Source organism: Xyrauchen texanus, chromosome 29, assembly GCF_025860055.1.
Source record: "Xyrauchen texanus isolate HMW12.3.18 chromosome 29, RBS_HiC_50CHRs, whole genome shotgun sequence".
Classification (NCBI taxonomy): Eukaryota; Metazoa; Chordata; class Actinopteri; order Cypriniformes; family Catostomidae; genus Xyrauchen; species Xyrauchen texanus.
Window position 1 is genome coordinate 22,549,490 of NC_068304.1, and position 22,643 is coordinate 22,572,132.

At 38.8% G+C, this 22,643-nt stretch overlaps 2 protein-coding genes and 1 pseudogene across 2 annotated transcripts in view; 2 read left to right on the forward strand and 1 right to left on the reverse strand.

Moving 5' to 3' along the window:
* Positions 1 to 10,561, forward strand: part of LOC127623023 (capping protein, Arp2/3 and myosin-I linker protein 2-like) — a 93,999-nt gene extending 83,438 nt beyond the window's left edge. Inside the window, 3 exon segments of the mRNA XM_052097238.1 lie at positions 6,722 to 6,829; positions 8,192 to 8,296; positions 10,190 to 10,561. Of these exon segments, the coding sequence (XP_051953198.1) occupies positions 6,722 to 6,829; positions 8,192 to 8,296; positions 10,190 to 10,404 (428 nt within the window). The 3' untranslated portion in view covers positions 10,405 to 10,561.
* A 3,512-nt stretch (positions 10,562 to 14,073) lies between these two features.
* On the reverse strand, positions 14,074 to 19,200 carry LOC127622928 (transmembrane protein 170A-like). Its single transcript, XM_052097113.1, has 3 exons — positions 18,765 to 19,200; positions 15,116 to 15,286; positions 14,074 to 14,996 (listed from the first exon to the last, which is right to left on the reverse strand). The coding sequence occupies exons 1-3, from the start codon at positions 18,883 to 18,885 to the stop codon at positions 14,866 to 14,868; spliced, it is 423 nt and encodes a 140-aa protein (XP_051953073.1). The 5' UTR covers positions 18,886 to 19,200; the 3' UTR covers positions 14,074 to 14,865.
* A 1,054-nt stretch (positions 19,201 to 20,254) lies between these two features.
* LOC127623025 (craniofacial development protein 1-like) overlaps positions 20,255 to 22,643 on the forward strand; it is a 33,000-nt pseudogene continuing 30,611 nt past the window's right edge.

The following is a 22,643-nucleotide window of genomic DNA, read 5'->3' on the forward strand; positions in this document are numbered from 1 at the left end:
TGGACGCGGCGCTCGCACCCCTGCGGAGTCAGGGTTTGCGAATTCTGAACTATTTGGACGATTGGCTGATTTTGGCACAATCACATACAGAGCTCCTGTCTCACAGGACAGTTCTCCTCAGTCATCTGAACAGTTTGGGCCTTGCAGTCAATTGGACCAAGAGCTCACTACAGCCCAGTCAGGCAATTTCCTTCCTTGGAATAGAACTAGACTCAGTGGCAATGACGGCTCGCTTATCCACACAGCGCGCGCGCCGTGTTCAGCGACTAGCCGCGTCCTTTCAGATGAACAGCCTCACGCCTCTGAAAAAATTTCAGAGAGTGCTAGGTTACATGGCCTCAGCCGCAGCAGTACTTCAGCTGGGTTTACTGCGCATGCGCCTGCTTCAGCATTGGCTAAACACCCGCGCGTCTCGCCGGGCTTGGGCCACAGGCCGCCAGCCGTTCAGAGTGACTCAGACCTGTATCTCAGCTCTGCAGCCCTGGACAGTGGCCGAATGGTACCAGCGGGGAGTGACGATGGGAGCTGTATCTCGCCGAAAAGTCATTTCGACAGACGCGTCCAACACGGGTTGGGGCGCGGTCTGCGAGGGCTCTCCGGTTTTTGGCCTATGGTCAGTTCAGGAAAAGCTCCTTCACATAAATTGTCTGGAAATGATAGCGGTCGAGTACGCGCTTGTGCGCTTCCTCCCGGTCATTCAGGGTCACCATGTACTGGTCCGTTCGGACAACAGATCTGTGGTATCCTATCTAAACCGTCAGGGCGGTGTCAGATCCAGGAACCTCTTCCATCTGACGAAACGCATACTGAGTTGGTCCCAGTGCCACCTGCACTCGCTGAGGGCGACGCACGTGCCAGGCCACCTGAACGACGGCCCAGACAGACTGTCCAGAGACAATATTCCCCCAGGGGAATGGTCCCTGCACGCTCAAACAGTCCAGACGTTATGGCGCATATTCGGCAGAGCAGAGATAGACCTCTTTGCGTCAGAAGAGAACTCTCACTGCCCAATATTTTTCTCGAAAAGCGAGGACACACTGGCCCAGGACTGGCCCAACCGCCCGCTTTACGCCTTCCCTCCCGTCTCGCTATTGCCACAGGTAATGCAGAGGATCAGGGAAACGCGCCACTCGGTGCTCCTCATAGCCCCGCGCTGGGAGAATCAAACATGGTTCCCGGAGCTTACGCAGCTGTCACTGACAGCCCCATGGCCATCCCAGTGAGAGCAGATCTCCTCTCGCAAGCTCGCGGCACGATCTGGCATCCCCACCCAGAGCGCTGGGCGCTACACGCATGGGTGATCAACGACTACCCGTCGCTTTGCCAGAAGGAGTAATAAACACCATCATACACGCTAGAGCCCCCTCCACGAGAAGACTCTATGCGTCAAAATGGTCTGTGTTTTCAAAATGGTGCACCGACAGAGACCTGGACTCACGGACATGTGGGGTATCGCCGCTGCTCGTGTTCTTACAAGAGCTGCTGGATAAGGGCAGATCCCCATCCACGCTCAAAGTGTACGTGGCGGCCGTCGCGCCGTTCGCTGAACCCCTGCACGGCCAGTCACAGGGTAAAAACGAGCTGGTCATCCGCTTCCTCAGGGGAGCTAGAAGGATGAACCCTCCGCGCCCCCCATCGGTTCCTATCTGGGATCTTTCTATAGTTCTCGAAGCTATGAAAGCCCCTCCCTTCGAACCACTTCAATCCGTGGATGTGAAACACCTCTCACTTAAAACCGTTTTTCTAACTGCCCTATCATCAGTTAAACGGGTGGGAGATCTTCACGCGCTGTCTGTTAGCGCTGCGTGTCTTGAGTTTGGACCAAGTGACTCCAAGGTCATTTTAAAGCCTAGACACGGCTATGTCCCCAAGGTGATCGGTACTCCTTTCAGAGCACAGATCATTTCCTTGTCGGCGCTACCAGCATCTGATAGCGAACGCAACGCCAATCTCCTTTGCCCAGTCAGAGCACTGAGATTGTATACTGCGCGCTCCGCATCTTTCAGACGCTCTGAGCAGCTTTTCGGTTCGTTTGGAGGGCGCACCAAAGGTCTTGCCGCCTCGAAACAGACACTGTCCAGATGGATAGTGGACGCTATTGCTGCCGCGTACGCGTCAAAAGACCTACCATGCCCGCTAGGCATTAGGGCTCACTCCACTAGAGGCATGGCCTCCTCGTGGGCATGGTCCAGCGGGATTTCTATTCACAGATGTGTGGCAGCGGGCTGGGCTTCCCCCTCCACCTTTGTCAGATTTTACAATCTGGAAGTACCCGCTCTGCAGGCTAAACTGCTAGCGGTTTAATACGCTACAGCTCCCCTGGTGAGCTGCATTAATGGGACACATTCCACACAGACCTGCACCGCTGCTCTGTCTATGTGCTTATGTACTACACACACACTGGCCCGCACTCTTGCCGGCCAAATATTAATTCCCCACTCACAAGGGCTCCCCCGGGTCCCCCTTAATTCCCTGGGGCTCATGCAGTGGATGCTTGGCGCGCACGGCGTTGACAAAGGGTTCCCGTAGCGTAAGCTAGCTTACGCAATACAAGAGAACCTCTCGTAAGAGAACGAATCGGTTACTAACGTAACCTCGGTTCTCTCTAGATAAGGGAACGAGTATTGCGTAACCGGCCGTGCTCGCGCCACGAGCGATTTTTCGCTTCATTCAATGAAAACCAGGGTTCCAGCCTACGAACTACGCTTATATGCACTCTAGTCACGCCCATTTTGGCGGGCTTTGATGCAGTGAGCGCGCGGACGCCTCTCATTGGATGCGAGTTCGCCCAAGCTCGTCTATAGGCTGCAGCAGTTGCCGCAGAGCAACCTATGAGCTCGCTAGCTAGCCCGCTCAAGGTCTGCAGCTGCCGCACTGCGTTGACAATGGATACAAAATTAAGGATAATTTTTTGGCTTCAATATCTCAGAAAAGATTAATCTTTCCCGTAGCGTAAGCTAGTTTACGCAATACGAGAGAACCTCTCTTAAGAGAAACAAGGTTACGTTAGTAACCGATTCATTACCAAACATTCATTTATTTTCAGAATTTTAACACTTTAACAACAACATTCATTTTGATGCTTATACAGTATCAGATTTAAAAAAAAAGCTACCAATTAGGTCCATAATGGACAAAAATGGCCATGTCAAAAAAGTGTCATAAAAATATTATAGAATAATATTTTTTTCTACTTTCACTGACTTATATTTTAACCAGCATGAGTTCTAATCATAATTACCAAACATTCATTTATTTTCAGAATTTTAACACTTTAAACGCCGGTTTGTTTACATAATGCCACTGTTGTTTTTTATAAAAATTATAATAATTATAATTATTTTCAATTTAATAAATGCTAAACAGATTTTTTTTTATTTTTATTATTAGAGCCTCAGACACATACAAACCACACTCTGAAATCCATACCAACACACTCACACAATTATATATTCATAATGTATCTAACTGACTCTTTAATATGCATAAGCCAAAAACAGCAGAAAACAACAACAAAAGCGACGATATGCCAAACCTGAAAAAATGGCACGATCTGGTAAAAAATATTTAAAATGTAAATTTTGAAGCCTTGCCAACATAATGAAAGCATGTTAAACAAGATTGCATAATTTTATAGTTAAATGGCACTGGGATAAAAAAAAAAAAATCGCAGTTTTAATGGGTTTCAATGTGCCATTTTTGTGACGACGCTAAGAGGGAATATTTTGTGTAACTAGTGCAAAAAATATATTTTTTAAAGAAAATAGGGTGAAATATTAAAATTCCAATAAAAATTCACACCTGTGGAAAATTTTATGCAGTTAGCATTAACACAGACAAAGTTATCAAAAAAACAAAACTGAAAAAGCCAAAAATGTCCACAAGGATGCACAAGGGTTAATAGAATAAGGGCCATTTTTTTAGTCTAGTGGTTCTCAACCTTGTAAATACGAGGTCCCTCATTTGTCAAAGACAATATTCAAAGTCCCCCCTTTATAGGCTATATTTACTTCTGAAATTATAACGGTGATGCTTGTTTTGTAAATTTGTTTTTATAAACAAAAACTAGTGCTATCAATTTTGTTCACCAAGTTTGTATGCAAAATTGAGCTCCGTTAAGCTGGCTCCACTCTAGCAGACTCGGTACAACTCGATTTGGGTGGGGAGTGTCACACTTAGTGACTGTTTTCGTTGATCTCGCCCTCCTAGACAGTGAGTTTGTCACACTAAAAATGGAGGGAAGGTGTCACACTTAACGACTGCCTTTGACATTTCTCAGCGCTTCACTGTCACGCCTCATTTTCACAGCCAATCAACCTGAAGCTTTTGAATACACAGGTATTTTTCAATATTGCTTCAAGAGTCTGCAGCATCTGCTATGTTTGGTTGTTTGTTAAAGACATGTCTTATTGAGAATGCATAGCAACAAGAAATTGCATCCTTTTCTTTCACATTTATTGTCACATTGTGCAAGGAGCTGGGCAACAAACGTGTGTCATTTGGTAGAAAGTGAACTATTCATAAATATATTAAAGCTACATGAACTAAAATAAAACATTATACATACTGTTATATAAATGTAGACTACGATATATTCATATAATCTAAAGCTGTATACAATTTAAAGCTTATGTTTTCATTATATAAAATAATATAAGACCTAAGTATTAAATGTAAAAGGTTTTACACATTTATAGTCAGAAATGTTTTGCTTTTAATAGTCTGTCATGAGGATGGATACATTTTTCCTTGTGAAAGTGCATGATTGTTTATATATTCAATCAAGGCTTGCCGTAGAACGCATGTCCACATGCTGATTGATTATTTATCCAATTGAAGCTTGCCGTAGAACGCATGTCCACAAGCAGCTTTCAGTTAGTCAAGAAATGCATCCAATAAAAGCAGACTGTTGTGGCTCATTTTAGTGAAAGAAAAAAGCTTGGTAACAGAATTTGAGTGCGATGAAAACATTCACATCAGCTTGACGTCTTGTCCGTTCTTCATTAATAGAAGAAGCTCATTGGTCACTTGACGAGAACACAAGACACTTCCTCAGTGACAGAATTCTTTTTTTTACTCAAAACGGATGTGTTTTTTTTCTTCAGTTTTTGAAGCCATTAACTTAGCAGGGAGTCCCAAAAGTCAAGTGATTAACACTTCCCGCTGCGAGACGCTAATGCATCAGTCTCCCTTTGCCTGGCCGGTGATTATGTTAATGAAAATCATTGGAAAAATTGGCCAGTGAGACGCCACCTTTATATGCTGCACCATATCTTAGTTGTTATCAGGTTTAGCATTTAAATTATAAAATTCTTTCAAAATAATGTTGTTTCTTCAAAATATTAAAAAAATATAAGTGGCCCCCTTGAAAGTTTACTGAGCCCCCCTTGTGGGACAAGGCCCCGGATTGAGAAACATTGTTTTTTTCTTTCTTTCTTGCTCTGTCTTATCTGTACACTCATGCTTGGCCATCATGATATGTATCACTGTCTAAACAAATTTGTTATACTACAGTAGTGCCACATAATGACTCAACAAGTGTCTGTTTTCATTCAACACCTCCCTTGATGGCCAGACTTAAAGCTCTCAGAGTGTGCTGCGTCTTACATAGCTTGGCCAATGACAATTCAATTACGGCTATCCCATTAGTCATGTAATTCAATGCTTGTAAGCCTGATACAGCAAATGGGCTCTGATGAAAATGCATTCATTATTTCAGTGTTTGTCCAAGTACTCTTTCCATCACTGGCACGTTGTATCTTTAAATGTCATCTTAATGCAATAACCACATAACCGAGAAAATGAATATTGTGATAATGTAATAAGCTGAGTGTCCCCTGGTATTGCAAAGTGCTACCTATGTTTCAGCATTTTCTGCGGATGCTGAGCAGTCCCGCAGTTTTACTCAAATCAAAACCCTTTGTTGTCACTCAACCATATACACAAGTGCAACATAGCAGTATGACAACTACAATGAACATCTGATTTACACACAACACAATATAAAATATACACCTAATAATTTACAAAGAAGACTGTATACCCCCACACACACTCCATATAATTAGTGGAAATAAATATGAAGTGTTGTGTTGACATTCAGTTGTCGGTTGATAATCAGTTGCCAGTGTGTTATTAAGTGAAGTATTAAATGCGGGTCCAGTCTGAGGCTAATAAAGTGCAGTGTTTATATACTGTATGTATTGTGAGTGATCAAGAGTTCAAAAATCTGATTGCTTGGGGAAGAAGTTGTCATGAAGTCGACTGGTGCGGGTCCTGATGCTGCGATACCACTTGCCTGATGGTAGCAGTGAGAGCAGCCCATTGCTCAGGGGACTGGTGTCTCTGATGATCCTCTGAGCTTTTTCACACACTGCCTAGTATATGTCCTGGAGGGAGGGAAGCTCACCTCCGATGATGTGTCTGGCAGTTCGCATCACCCTTTGCAGGGCTTTGCGGTTGAGGGCGGTGCTGTTGCCGTACCAGGCAGTGATGCAGCCAGTCAGGATGTTCCACACAAACACATTATCCACCCTGACATAAATATTTTACTCCATTTGTGATCAGATGATAGAAGAGACTGTGCTGGTCGCACATTTTAATCTTGTCAATACTCACTGTCAATCCTCTACAAAGTAAGACCCCCAAAACAATTTAAGAAAAGTGCTGTTTTGTGTCAATTTCTTGGATATAGACTGACTGTGTCTCTCACCTCTCACAGAGACCCTCCCTATACCACGGCCCCGCATGAAGCCCTCTCCCCAACGCCGTGCTGTGTCTGTCCACGAGGATTCTCTCTTGCAACATGCCGCAATCCTTGACCCAGAGGGTGAGTCTTGAATATGTCAACTAAATGCCCATGTTTCTTACTAATGATTCCACACAATGTAGTATGACTCAAGTCAAAGTGTATCAAATGCAGCCATTGCAGCCAATTAAATGCATTATCTGCAGCTCCAGAGTAGAGGAAAGAAGAATCACAAATTAAGCAATTAAATAAAACATTTAAGTTAAGAACGCTCAAGAAACCTATATGTAAATAGTATTAATAGTATACATATGATATAACTATGTTTGGATTGATTATGAAAGGCTGTGGGCGGGGGTGGGACTCTGTGAACTCCATGCACGGAATGTAGCCTATGTATTTCCGGTCAAATCTCAAGGGGCTAACAATCTTCCGGTATTGTATCCAGCTAATGTGAAAGTGTCAAGTGTTATAGAAAACTACTATTCTTTCTCAAATAAAGCGATTTATCACAACATATGTAATTGTATTTATTTAAAATATAAAAATGATCTCCGTAAAGAGCACAAAAAGTTTAAATACATACGATCTCAGGATTGTAGAATGCCTGAGCATTGCTATACCATTGTGTAAGGCTTCCTCTGTGTGCAAAGTATTTACATCCAACAATTACACAGTGATTTACTAGTGAGAAATACAACAGTACAAGCGATTCATGTCAGAGCACAAACACAAAATCACTTGTAGTCAGTTGCTCTTTTGCTCAGCTGAGGTTTTAGCGCCATCCGCAGGGCGACAAAACATCACTGAGAACACTACACAGTACAGATTTTTTTTGTGTGTAAATTATTATATTTCCCCCTAATCAAAGCATGAGATTACACATGAGTAGTACATTACTGAGAGAGAAAATACTCACAGTTGAGGATTTTTATTCATATAATCTGTAATATCATACTATTCATAAATAAAATTAATGATACAATAACACAATTGGTAACACTTTACAATAAGGTTATTTGTTAACATTAGTTAACAACAATAGTTAACATGAATTAACAATGAATAATACTTTTACAGCTTTTATTAATCTTAGTTAATATTAATTTCAACATACTAACAGATTTTAAAAATTAAAAGTTGTATGTATGTTTTTAAGACTATGAACTAACAATGAACAATTCTATTTTTATTAACTAATATTGGCAAAGATTAATACTGTAAAAAACTATATATTGCTAATTGTTTGATCATGATACCTCATACATTAATGCATATTAACGAATGGAAACTTATTGTAAAGTGTTAACACTTTAATCTATAGTTGTTACTGAAATTACTGCTTCATTGTCATCTGCAGAAACTTGTGTAAATAATGTGTGTGAAAAGTAATCCCCCAATAATACAATTAAATAATAAGGATTGTTGTTATGGCCCTCTCAGAGCTGAAGGCTGCGTTGCCAAGATGGCAGAGGTCACCTGGTCGGAAGCAAGTGAACCTGGGGGAACTGACGCCCTGCTCAGAGGATTTACCAGAGGGTGAGGAAGGTGAGTGGAGGAAGAGATTAGTGCAGTGAGGTGGCACTCCAACATGACGTGAGGTCTGAGAATGTGTGTGTTTGAGGAATAGACAGACAGTCAAGATCTATGTTTCAACAACATCTATAAAATAACTCTGTACAATTTTAGATGTTATGGTAGTCAACATAGTGTATAACATGTCCATGTACTTTTTATTTGACAAAAAGATTGTAGGTTAAATGATACATTTACAGTTGAAGTCAGAAGTTTACATACACCTTAGCCAAATACATTTAAGTTTTTCACAAGTCCTGACAATTAATTGCAGAAAACATTCCCTGTCTTAGGTCAGTTAGGATCACTTCTTTATATTAAGAATGTGAAATGTCAGAATAATAGTAGAGAAAATTATTTATTTCAGCTTTTATTTCTTTCATCACATTCCCAGTGGGTCAGAAGTTTACATACACTTAGTTAACATTTAGTAGCATTGCCTTTAAATTGTTTAAGTTGGGTCAAATGTTTTGGGTAGCCTGCCACAAGCTTCTCACAATAATTGCTGGAGTTTTGACCCATTCCTCCAGACAGAACTGGTGTAAACGAGTCAGGTTTGTAGGCCTCCTTGCTCGCACATTCTTTTTCAGTTCTGCCCACAAATGTACTATCGGATTGAGGTCAGGGCTTTATGATGGCCACTCCAATACCTTGACTTTGTTGTCCTTAAGCCATTTTGCCACAACATTGGAGGTATGCTTGGGGTCATTGTCCATTTGGAAGACCCATTTGCGCCCGAGCTTCAGCTTTCTGGCTGTCTTGAGATGTTGCTTCAATATATCGACATAATTTTCTTTCCTCATAATGCCGTATATTTTGTGAAGTGCAAAATGTTGTGAGTTGAAAGTCTTACCTTTTTTCCTCCAAACATAATGATGGTCATTATGGTCAAAAAGCTCAAGGAGGACATTTCTCCAAAAAGTAAGATATTTGTCTCCATGTACACTTGCAAACTGTAATTGGCTTTTTTCAGGTTATGTCGATATAGGACATTGTTTTACTGTGGATATTTGTTTTCTACAACATCTTCACAAGGTCCTCTGCTGTTGTTCTGAGATTGATTTGCTCTTTTCACGCCAAACTACATTAATCTCTAGGAGACATGGTCTGTGGGGACCATGCCATCTGTTGCAGGGCTCCCTGTTCTTCTATTCTATCCGATTCCATTTGCAAAAGAAATGTTTGGGAGTCTAAAATATATATATTTCCTATTAACTCACTAAAGCTGAAAAATATAAATAACCATCTTAAGACAAATGTTTTTGTGAGGCATAAAACTAAGTCTTTTGCACAGTACTGTACATCCACAGGTACCAATTGGCCTATCAGAAGCTAATTGCCTAAAGACTTGACATAATGTTTTAGAATTTTCCAAGCTGCTTAAAAGCACAGTTGACTTAGTGCATGTAAACTTCTGATCCACTGGAATTGTGATAAAAGTGAACAATCTGTCTGTAAACAATTGTTGGAAAAATTACTCACGTCACGCACAAAGTAGATGTCCTAAACGACTTCCCAAAACTATAGTTTGCTAATATGAAATCTGTGTAGTGGTTAATAAAGTATATTTTAATGACTTCAGCCTAAGTGTATGTAAACTTCTGACTTCAACTGTATGTATAAGCGAAAGTGTATATTTTAGATTCTGAGCTAAAATTTCTGAAATAAAAATTCTGAACATTTTATCTTTTAATCACCTTTTAACCTTTACCCAATTGTTATAAATTAGCTTTGTGGTGTGAAAATATACACACACAATTAAAGTACCAATATCCAAAAAAAACATTAAAATGTGTGCATAATAATTCATTCATGCACTTCAATTACGCATTTAGATTGTGCCTATCATGTGCATTTCTGTTACAGCAAAATCTGTGGAGAGGGATGAGAACATTGAACAGTCCCATGAGACGGACAGCACAACAGTCACAGACAGCCAATCAGAGCAGAGCCCATCTGAGCTCAGCGAGCAAGTGACCAACCAGGAGAGGGGGGAGACAGTCTCAGAGCAGCACACAACACAGGGAGAAACGTCAGACCAAAGAACTGAATCCCCCTCACTTGAGACGCACATGGACTGACCCCGCGCAAATCTATTTTCTATCATGTGTACCTTTGCCTTGCACGCCAGATTATGTACAAAAGAAATATGAACAAATGCATTTAAAAAAAAAGAGAGAGTAAATCGATACCTATACTTGTTAATAATTATTAAAAAGTTAATTCTGTTGTGTCATTAAGAGTCCTGACTTTTTAATGGATTGTAATGCTCAATTCACCTTAACTCAAATCGTTTAACACTGAAAAATGTGCAATTCACTTAAACCTACCTGTGAAAGGAGAATATATCTAAGGGAATAAAATAATTTGGATCCACATGTTCTGCAGTCAAAAAGACCAAACACCAGCTCTATTATCTGTAACTGGCACAGGTCTATTAGTTTTTAATGTGTTGTTTTTGATGCACATTTCCTATCTAAAATTCTCAATACATCACTCATTGCAATTACAGTTATGTTTGTAAACTACATCTAAAACATAAACCAAAGTAAACAGCTTTAAACTTTTGCTATCAGATGTAGATTGGTTCAAAATTAAAGGGAGTGGCTGATAACTGCCAAATTATGCAACAGATTACCACCATTAAAGGGGTCATATAATGCCATTTTTGTACAAGTTAATATGAATCTTTAGGGTCTAAATGAAAACTTTGTAATATACTTTTATTAAAAATTCTCATTAGTATTTTAAGAAAACACTAATTTTACTTGCTCAAAAACAGCTCTCTTTTCAGCACGCCGTTTCAGAGCATATGACTTTAAATGATAATGAGCTTTGGTCACCCCGCCCCTCCATTCTGGAGTTATTCTCCGTATAACTGTTTTTTTACATTACTTCTTAATCAGTAACATACAAGTAAACCAGGTGTAACTTAGTGTTACCATGTTAACTGTAACACCTGCGTACACAGTTTTTAATAACACAATAACCATAACGCGTAGTTCATTATAAACGTGGGATTATGAATTATATTGAGAACGTCGTAACGTTATGGAAAACATGCTGTAATGTACCCTGAGTGTAAACATTAGCCACATTCATTGTGAAGCGTGCAAGCGATTTGCAAAGATTAATATAAAGGTTAATAAAAGGTTACACTTACTTCTTCTGGAGGTGCAGAGGGAATATAAATAGCTGGTACCGAATCTTTTTTCAGCAGCAGCTTCTTAGCAAAACCAGCTTTATTCTGACCCTCGTTTATAAAACAGTCTGGTGAAAAATGATTCGCGCAAACATGAACGCATTGACGTTGCTCGTGGGAAATATTCCCATCGTAAACAAAACTCAGCCACTGCGTCTTCAGCGGTTCAGATTTAGGAACATCAAAATGACTGCTGTGTTCGTTATTACACCGAAGAACAGGACACCACAATCGCTTAGGCGCCATTCTGCTCCAGTCTATCAACAATGATGACGGACTATGATTGACAGCTCGCTCACGAGCGAGGGCGGGTCTGTGTTGAAACACTGCTGTCCATCAACAATCCTGGGATGGGCGTCCGACCGTGTGACGTCACACGGTCGAACGGCTCGATTTGATGCAGGGGAAAATATATAAGGAGATTAAAACAAAAACACTGGATGGATTTTTATCATAATAGGATGGTTGTGTACAGGCACAGCCAACACACATTTCAGTACAATCAATTTGAAAAAGTGCATGTACCATTATAAGACCCCTTTAAGATAAACTTTTGAGCCATATTGGATCAGAAACAGTGGTGAACAATTTTGACAGTTTTACCTTTAAGGTAATCAAGTAAAGCCATAGGAAAACAATCAGTGTTTCCAAACCTATAAAAACAAACAAAAATTCACAAAGCTCTTAAGAAGAATATCTCAGCTCTGTACATACAATTAAAATCAATTGTGGCCAGAACTTAGAAGCTCAAAAGAAGGACTTAAATATCAATCTGTTTCTCACCCACACCTATAATATTGCTACTGAAGAAGGGGATTAAACTACTTATGGATTACTTTTTTGCTGCCTTTGTGCTTTTTTTGAGCTTCACCATTCACTTGCATTGTATGGACCTACAGAGCTGAGATATTCTTCTAAAATTCTTTGTGTTCTGCAGAAGAAATCCATACACATCTCCGATGACATGAGGGTGAGTAAATGATGAGAGAATTTTCATATTTGGGTGAACTATCCCTTTAAAATATAAATTATTCCATTACCAAACCAGGCCTGTGTTAGAAGCCCACATGATTGTGGTCTTTACTCAGCATGTTTGTGTTTCGACGCTCTGGTAACACCACATTACTCCCTTCAGTACACAGCAAGCGGCGGGTCTGCAGATTTGGTTGGTGAAGGTTAACGGAACACGGGAAAGCCATCTGTGAGATTGGAAGTGCTGTAAAGTAGAAGCAGAACTAAACCAGAGATGAGAATGGCATGAGTAAACTGCCCTCAGATTGTAACAGAACTAAAAGGATTTTTTTATGACCTCTAAACGTTTAGTGCCCTGGCATCAAAAATATTAAATTCTGTTTTCTCAATTATTTTGACACTGCTCTTTCCTTACAATAAAAGTGAATAGGGAATCTGGCTGTCTCTAACTATCTTCCCAACATCTTTTGTATCCATGGAAAAAAAGTTATATGGGTTTTGAACAAAATGAGGGTGAGTAAATGATGTCAATTTTCATCTTTGGGTTTTCTATCCCTTTAAGGAGACAAAAATCAACATACACATTTGTAGATATAAAACAAGGTGGTGTCATTATAATTGAAACCATTTTATTTCATGAAAATACTAACAATTGGCACTTATTATACAGTAAGAAAATTTAACTTAAAAAAAAAAAATCAATGAAAAGTATCACGCTGTAAAGAATAAACAATTTCTCAAAAAGGCAATACAAATCAAAAGACAGACGACAAAAATAATGAGCAGTCACTCTACCACGAATGATTGGACTTTAGAAAAATAAATTCATTTGTGCAATTGAGAGACCATAGGCTCAGACAAATAAAGCATAGCTTTCAGTGTATCCCAACAGCGTCACCACAAATGTTAACAACCCACTCGTGAAAGATTAGACTGAATCTCATTAATCCACACCGTAAAAAGCTTGAAATGAAACTTTCAGAAAACAAGAACTTCCTGAGGCCTTGTAATGAGAGAACACAATTCTACAAATGCTAATACTGAGAAGAAATTTAAAACTAACATTGGTAAATTTGGTTTGGTATAGATGTGAACTATGTAGGCTTATAAATCCTTAGTTAAGTCAAAAAATTCTGTTACTGTGTATTAAGATCAGCCAAAATATAGAGTTCACTTCTTATCACATTCCAATTAACCTTTCAAGCACTGGATCTCTTTGTAAAGCTTTGCAATGTGTTGAATTTCTAAACAAGATAAATGGAGAACATTTCCATAAACTTCTTTGTATACTTCTTTACATAAATTTGGGTTTCTGACTGATATTATTTATAACGGTACATTCTGTAATTTAGTTTGAGTTACAGTTGTTACCTCTACAGGAATATTGAAAATATCAGGATCTTTCACTTATGACAGCTGTAGATTAGTGATAACATGTCTTTGGTGAAGGTATAAGTGAATATATTATACATTTGCTGAAATCTGGTTTACATTCATATATTAGGCATTAGAGGTGAGGCTGCCACATACAGAATCTTATGGGCAAAATAAATAAAATACATTTTAACACAATATTTATATATATATATATATATATATATATATATATATAGAACAATGTGATGTCCAAACCCAGGAGGCCAACTGAAAAATAAATAAGCCACTTAACTCCAGAAGGGAATGTGTATGCTGTAAAGAGATTTCCATGTCAAAGTCCACACTTATTTACCTCCATGTGTGTTCTACTGTAATCTCCTCAAACATGCACACAATCAGGGGCAAAAAATTATATAACATTATGATAGAAAGAGACAAAGAAACTTGAAACAAATGTATAGCCTTTGGCCTAAAGAATTAATATAAGAAGTGCAAAAAGTTTTGTTCCCCTCAAGCATAATGTAAGGGCTAGAATGGGCTTTAGTATTTACAGAGCAAAACTAAAAACACACCGACTTGAGCCAGTCAACATTGTCTTTGCCTCATTCAAAAATGTTTAAGTACAATGTAAGGACAATGAAAAGAAACTAGCATCAAAAAGACTAAATCTGTCAAGGAATTCCTGCATTTTGTGGATCTCTTGCCATGATCAATTAACAAATTACACATGCAAGATGACCACCTGTAACACAAGGCTAAAGCTTGCTCTCTGTGCTTAATTTTTTTTTAATGAAAAGTCCTGTTAATCTGCTTCATCACAACACACTCACCTGAAACCCATTTGGGGGCGGGGGATAACATAGTTTTTCAGTATAAAAAAAACAGTTTGTTGGGACTGTTTGGAAAGTAAGGCCTCCATGTTTTGCATATGATGCCCGGGGGACTGAATGGTTTCCTCCTCATGGCAGCCTGGTGTGCCAGTGTCTTAGTGCTACAGCGTCGCCAGCACTCTGAGGAAGGATATGATAAAAATACACAAAGACTGTCCCACTCCAAACACCAAGGCCTCCAAGGAGAACATGCTTTTCCCAGCCGCCTTATAAACCCCTGCAATGGCTGCACCTGTAAAACAACATACAATATTTCACAAGCATTATATAAACACATTTTATTATTCATTATGACAGATGTACAAGAGTCTAGACAGATAATGCACTTAAAAAAAAACACAAGATACATACTAGTGAGAACCCCTCCAAACAGCGGGCCTAAGATGCCCATTAGAAGGATGCCGATGGGGAAGAATCGTGCCATCTTATGTCTGCGGAGTGTTGCGAGGGCCAGGAGGGCAGCTGGCAGGTGGAAAACCAGCGAGGAGACAACAGCCCACAGAAACACCCCATACCACATCTCTGCCGAAAAAAAGAGATTGCACAAGTGCATGAATAAAGACATTCAATGCTTAATGATTAGCCAAAAGTCAATGTATGTAAACAATCCCTCATGGAACCACAGAAAAAAAAAAAAAAAGTATCCAAAGAGATATAAATGAGTGGCATTTCAATACACATTACTTTATGGAACAGTGGTTAAGACAGCATGCCAGTCATTCTAATGACAGATAATTCTAATTGACTGGAGGAATCTGATCATGGAAATTAAGTAAGGAATAATTGACAACGGACCATTGAATTATTTAAAAATAATGCACCCCCGAGGTGGTAATGAGGTCACGGCGTGCACCGTTACACTTTGAGTGTGCATTATTTCTCAAAAATTAAATGGGCCGGAGTCAATTATTCCCCTTATACCACGGTTAATACACATTAATACATCTTTCAGGGTTGTTCTGAAGACATTTTCTGGTGTTCATCCCTAAAACGCTCGTGAGTGTAACTACTTTCTTACGCCACGGATTCAGCGTCTTTGATACAGTACGAGCCTTCATTGCTATTTGGAAAATGTCACTATAGAACTAGCAACGGAGGTTAGCAAGGCTTGCGCTGCTTTACTGGAGCACTTACTGGATTAATAAGTTAGCGCGTTTGTGCGCATGTGTGAGATTGTTTTTTAAGCGATCGAAAGAAACTCATAAACAGAGAGATCGCTTCTGGGATTACCTTTTTTGTTGTAGCTCTTGTCATAAGTAGCATTGCTTCCAAATTGCCAAGATGTACGTAAGTTTAAGCACTTCTCAGCAGTGTGTTTGTATATAGCTTCTCCAATGTAAAACTTTTTTCAACCCCACTGAGATGCAGGTGTGAGCTGTTTTTGGCTCGAGACTGTGTGCGCAATGCATATAATGTATGCGTGTCCACGGTGTGAGAGCTTAAGAGAGGGGGAGCGTGAGGGTGTTTCCCACAGATATTTCAGATAATTTATAACAAGGGTCTGTTGAGTGCTTGATTCTGATTGGTTGATGGCCGTTCTCAGGTGTGTAATTATTTTTCAAGTAAACGTACAGCTATGAAGTTGTTTCAGGTCTTGTAGCAGGGAGTGTCGCCATTCAGCTTTTCCATTGCTAAACAACGGTTTAAAATCCCTTGAGTCGCGGGGGTGCGCTGACTTTGCTCCCGAGAGAGTTAGTGTGAGAAAGAAAGATAGGGGGATGGTTAGCGTGGGACTACTTCATAGCTGTGCGTTAACTTGAAAAACAAATTGCACACCTTAGAACGTGTCAACCAATCAGAATCAAGCATTCAACAGACTCGTGGTATAACATCTTATGTAGGCTAGATATCTAGGCAGTTGATGCAAACTAAATATTTTGAAATGATAGATAGACAGACAGTCGATAATGTTGATGTAGGCTAAACATCTTGGATAAATGGACTGATAGATGCTAGTGAACGGTGACCAAAACGTTGAAGCTCCAAAAAGCACACAAATGTAGCATAAAAGTAATCAATGTCTCCATGTCTTCAGAAGTGATCTAATTAGGTTTGTGTTAGAACATTCCAAAATATAACTCTTTTTTTTTTGTCTTTTTTCATTGTAAATCTTGACACCTACAGTCTCCTTGGTGATCATGATTTCAAGCTTTATTAAATTTCTTACTAGAGCCAAAGTCTTTTAGCTAGTCATTCCACTCGGCGGACATTTTTAGAATGCTCCCGTGCAGCCATTTTTTTATGGATACAAGCAGATTAAAAGTACAGCTCCTATCTACTTGATTGGGAAGTGAGGACCGCAATCTCCAAAACAGTTGGTCAAGATTATGGTCAAAGGACGCATTTCCAATCAGTAGTAAAATCTGACATGAATCATAAATTGTGCTTCTTTATGTCTGATAACACTAAAAAACATTTGACAAAAATGTTTTCCCCCGACTTGTATAGCTAGTGCGCATGTGCATTGAAGAGTTGGTTGACAGGCAATGTCTGTATCTAAAAGGTGATTGGCTCGGCAATGTTGGTTTCTAAAAAAGTGATTGTCTCATTTACCTGTAAGTCAAGACTTCATTTTCGACATTCATTGACTGTTGGGCATTCCAATTTCTCCCATTCATTTTAAAGGTGCAATCAGTAAATTTCTGACATGTGTCGAAGTGTATTACACTGACATTGGCCTGGGTGCTGCATCATTCAAACACAGTAGATTTCAGTTACCAATATAGAATAGAATCCTTTATTTTGGTCACACATTATACACACAGTTTTTTGCATATATACAGTGAAATGTATTAGTTTTCACATATCCCAGCTAAGCTGGGGTCAGAGTGCAGGGTCAGCCATGATACGGCGCCCCTGGAGTAGATAGGGTTAAGGGCCTTGCTCAAGGGCCCAACAGTCTATCATTGCAGAAATTCACTATGCACAGTACGCCACGATTAATTCAATCCATGAATGAACGTGTCCAATAACGGGCCAGTTACTGAGATCAAGCGAGTAGTATTCAGCTGGTCATGTGATGCTAACATGGCTGCCCTCATGAGGCAACCCTGCTCCTTATAGTATAAAAGAACTTTTAAAGGTTACTGATATGAGCTAACACTTCATCTCACATGGGTGGTCATGATTTCATCCATTTGTTTCAAGACTTCCGTACCTTATTTTTTAGAAGTAAAACTTTTTAAATTAGGAAAAAAATGACTGAGTGCACCTTTAGAGTGGCCTGTCTTTGCTAGAGGTCTGCGCAAGCGTCAAGCACTAGGAAGTGTAGTCGAGCTTGAAATCATGATGTTCCAAGAGAATGCAATGGCAAGATGTACAGGGAAAAAGGAGGTACATATTGTACTATTCTAAATTAAATCACTTCAGAAGACGTGAATTTAAACACTGGAGTCCCGTGGATTACTTGTATGTGCTTTTTGGGGCTTCAAAGCTTTGGTCACCATATACCTGCCTTGTATGGACCAGATCTTCTTCTAAAAATCTTAATTTCTCAATTAATATAAATACTTAATTTCTCTGAAGCAGAAATGAAGTCATAAACATCTGGGGTGGTATGAGGGTGAGTGAATGATGAAATCGTTTTCATTTTAGGGTTAACTATTCCTTAATGCATACAGGTTTCAGACCATTTAAGAAATCACTTAAGGGATGTGTTCCTTCAATAGACAGAGTTAGCCTAGATAAAAACATCTGCGAATAAGTCTTAACAGATCAGCCAAGTCTGAGCACATCTCGGCATCTATCTGAAAACCCTACCATTACAGCAAACACAATGTTTTAATTCCAGCATTACTTTAGCTGGAATTGCTTTCATCCATGTAATATAAAATGGACAAGCTAATCTACTAGCATTAGCATGCTAATCAATCACTAGATTAAAAACTTGTCAAAACTTTCTGTGATACAAAGCATACGCAACAACAATAGTGTTTTATAACATCATAATCATGAGACACTCGAAAGCATCTGCGATCTCTGTAATGGTGTGAAGCCTCACCTATGAAATTGCACAGAGAGGTGTCGTTCCTCCCGCAGTTGGTGGCATTTTTCCTCGGCACCAGATTCAAACTGAGGATCTGTTTCACGAATCCTATCTCCACGTTATAGTCGTCCTGCATGTCTCATATAATCAATACCGCGATCATGCGTGAGGAAAGTTTCCAATGCGATAAACAGCATTAGAAAATAGATTCGGACTAGAGCTGAGAGTTTGTTTGTTTTTAGCACCACTGCTCGTCCATCTTCTTAAACACGTCCACTTTAAGTGCGAATAACTGGTGAATGTGCCGATATGTCTTTATTAAACCAAAAAAAATTAAATATGGTCTGCTGATCGTCTATAGCATATCTTAAATATAATGCAGAGGTGATCGTGCAAAAGAACAGAATTGCATCGTCGGGTGTGAGATTACTTTTCTTTCACCTGCGATTTGCGGCAGGCTTGTGGGAGGGGCTGTGTACTGGAGTATTTGTCCCTTTTCGGTATCCGTATACATGAATTGCAAGTCATATGGATAGAAATAAGGCAGAGCCCTTCTATCAGATTAATTTACAAATTTAGCAAAGCAATGTACAAGCCAGATACAAGGCGTGGAGACCAGAGGCCATCCTTTTTTATTTAATGTCTATGGAGGAGATGTGTTAGTGTGCTTAATAAACTTCCTTTTTGAGGAATAGATCATCACTATTGACTACCTTTACGATCATCTTCAACATGTTTTACACTAAATAATAATTTTGGATCGAACTATGAGTGGAGTTTACTGCGATAAATCTGCTGTTTTATAAGAGAAGACGCTAACATTTTTGCGACAGGTATGTTTCAGTTTACGGCTCTCCCTAATCATTTATCGTATCGGGTGATTTAATGTCGTAACACGCTAGTTGACGTTAACGTTCTCTTCTATGGTAAAAACGCGACAGTCCTAAATAATAAGCGTTGTGAATGGATGTGTGATGCGTTTAGCCTTTCTTTATTTTCGCTTTTTTGAGGAATTTTTTGCTATGGACAATGTAAAAACTCTCTCTCTCTCTCTCTATCTATATATATATATAAATATTATAAAAAAACGAGCCAAACAGAGAATGAACAAAAACAGAGAATGACGAAAAATAGAGATTACACAAAATTACACATTCATAAATGTAAATTTTCAGGATTTTTTTTTTATTTTTTATAGTATTTAAAAATGAAGTGAAGCATTATATTCAATGTAGCATTATAAAGCATTATAGTCAATATTGCCCTCGAAGAAACAAAAAGCTATTCGAATTTTACAAGCATGTACACTTTTTAAAATATTCTTATAATATTATTTATACCTCCCCTAGCATTTGAAATGTTGTATTGTTTGTTTTGATATTTTCTTCAATAAAAAAAAAAAAACGGACGAGCCGCTTGTCGCCACCGAGAGATGCTGGCTGCCATAGAAAATGAATGACTTATGGTTGATTTGACCCTCTCGATGCCTCTGGTCTGAACGCACCATGAGGCAAGGCTCTCGTGAGCGTGCATAAATATCACATCCTTTGGATTTTCTCAGCAAAAGCGACCAGCTCCCTTCGCATGAAAATGATGTATTGTACAAAGAGACTGAACATGATTCACTGGCATCATGCTCAGATGAGGTAGCATAATTAAAATTACACAGTTATAATTGTTTTACTAGAAACTTTGAGACCGCATATTATATTTGACTCTCCAGTGCTGGAACAGGGCTAAAACAAAGTGTGGATATAGGTCTGACTATACAAGACTGTAGTTTGAATTTATCACTTTTCTTTGCATGACACATTGCCTGCATTTATACAGTAGCTAGCATTAGCTAGCCAGCCAGCTTTATCGCTGTTATTTAAATTTGGTGGATGATATTAGTAGCTGTTTATAAAATAGTGTACATTATAAACATTTTGACAGTTCAGTATTGATGTGATACCATCACAACTGTCATGTTGATATATCAATGCGCTATTGTTTTATAATAATAGAATGTAACTATTTTCTGTATAACCAAGTTACGTTGCACTAATGAATGGAGCTTTTTTCCATTATCTTGAACATTGTCTAGCATTCATTTTACGTGTTATTGTAGTTTACCTGGCTGAATAATTACAAATTAACATTGACATTAACCTGACATTCAGTATAAAGAGAAGATCGTTTAAATTATTTGAATAGTTACGAAGCAAGGTAGCTTGCAATTCGTCAGGGTTAGCAGGTAAAATCAAGTTAGCTAAAATTACACAATCAATCCATATGGCACTATAATTCACATGCTTTGCAGTTTGCTGCATTCCATCTCTAAGATAACGTTACTTAGTGTTGCTACCGTGCAGAAACGTCACATCCTTTTGGATTTTCTCGGCAAAAGTGACCCACTCCCTTCGCATGAAAATCAGTCTACAGGCTTTAATAGGCAACCTAGAAAGTCCTGGAAGGGCTAATTGCAAGTTGCGTTACAAGCCATTGACAAAAAAAGGCGAATATTACATGAAACATGTTACATATTGCGCCTTTAAAGGTGCACTCAGTAACTTTTGTCTTTGTGTCATCTTGGACTTACACTGACACCTAGTGGCTTGGATGCAACATAATTGAATATCAATAGTTTTAAGTTTCATATGTCATTGTAGAAATGTAGTATTCACAGTCAGCCATGATTATTTAAATCATTGAGTGAAAGTGTCAAATAACAGGACGGTTACAGAGATTGAGTTGCATTCAGCTGGTCATGTGTTTTTTTTTTGTTTGTTTATTCATGTAGAATAAAACAGTGTTTTATAAGGTTACTGATATGACTGGAGTCATGATTTCCTACATATAGGCCTATTGCAAAATTACAATTCTTGTCTTTCGAAGTTAAACTTTTTTAATGAGGAAACAAATTACTGAGTGAGTATTTAACTTCCTGTAAACAAAGCTGTCGTATAAAAGCAATATCACACAACTGTGCTGTTTTATAGTGATGAAAATCAGCACAGTGTTTGCCTGTATTATACTGATATTCAGTGGAATATTACTCTTTCTCGTGTGATGTTCCTTAAATAGTCAATTTGGTTAGTTGCCAAATATTTCTCTTTTGCTGATGTTTTTTTAAATAAGAAAAAGGAGAAAAGGAGGCCTCAAATTAGATGAAGATGGCAAGGGAGGTGCAGCAGACCAACAGAAAGATGAACATTAAACAAAAGAAGATTATTATATTGGCAAGTCAAGAGGGGATGATGAAGACCAGAAGAAGAAGAAAGCAGATGATCTGTGGGCTAGTTTTCTCAGTGATGTCGGCACTCGACCCAAAGCAGCAGCTCCAAGCACAGGCTCTCCGCAGGTAAACATCAATGCAAGAAAACTCTTAAAAATAGGTTTTAATTTGTGAAAAAACCTGTTTTGTTAACATTTAGGGTTCTATTTTCGTGGCCGCACAAACTGCAGCTTTGCAGTTTGGAGATTCCATTAGCAGGTGGAAATGAAGTTCATGTCCAAACTCCGAAAATGTTGTGGAACATCAAATTATGTCACTGACAATCACTGTTGAAGCCATTATTTGAAACAAAAATGTAAGAGATTTGTGTTAATATTTCTAGCAGTCATAGTTTATTTTTCAATAATATTTTATTTTATTTTATTATGTTTGTATTTACAATAAATTATAATAAATACAAATTTTAAAGCAAAATCGACCAGTAGAAGTGAAGTGCGTTATAACCTGGAAGGCCGATACTATCAGTGTTTATACTAGCCATGAATTGTGTCACTTTATCAATATGATTAATAATATTTACATTCTCTATAATTTTAATGGAGCCTCCAAATCCTGAACCACATTTTCCAAGTGTATAAAAGGAGTGTGTTACTGTCATAGAAATATGCCTGACATTC

Excerpts from the sequence above, each read along its gene's own strand:
- LOC127622928 (XM_052097113.1), bottom strand. The coding sequence starts at position 18,885 with ATGCAGGACGACTATAACGTGGAGATAGGATTCGTGAAACAGATCCTC. Across the intron at positions 15,287-18,764 it reads CTCTCTGTGCAATTTCATAG|AGATGTGGTATGGGGTGTTT; the intron begins GTGAGGCTTCAC and ends TTTTTTCGGCAG. Across the intron at positions 14,997-15,115 it reads GTTTGGAGGGGTTCTCACTA|GTGCAGCCATTGCAGGGGTT; the intron begins GTATGTATCTTG and ends GTTGTTTTACAG.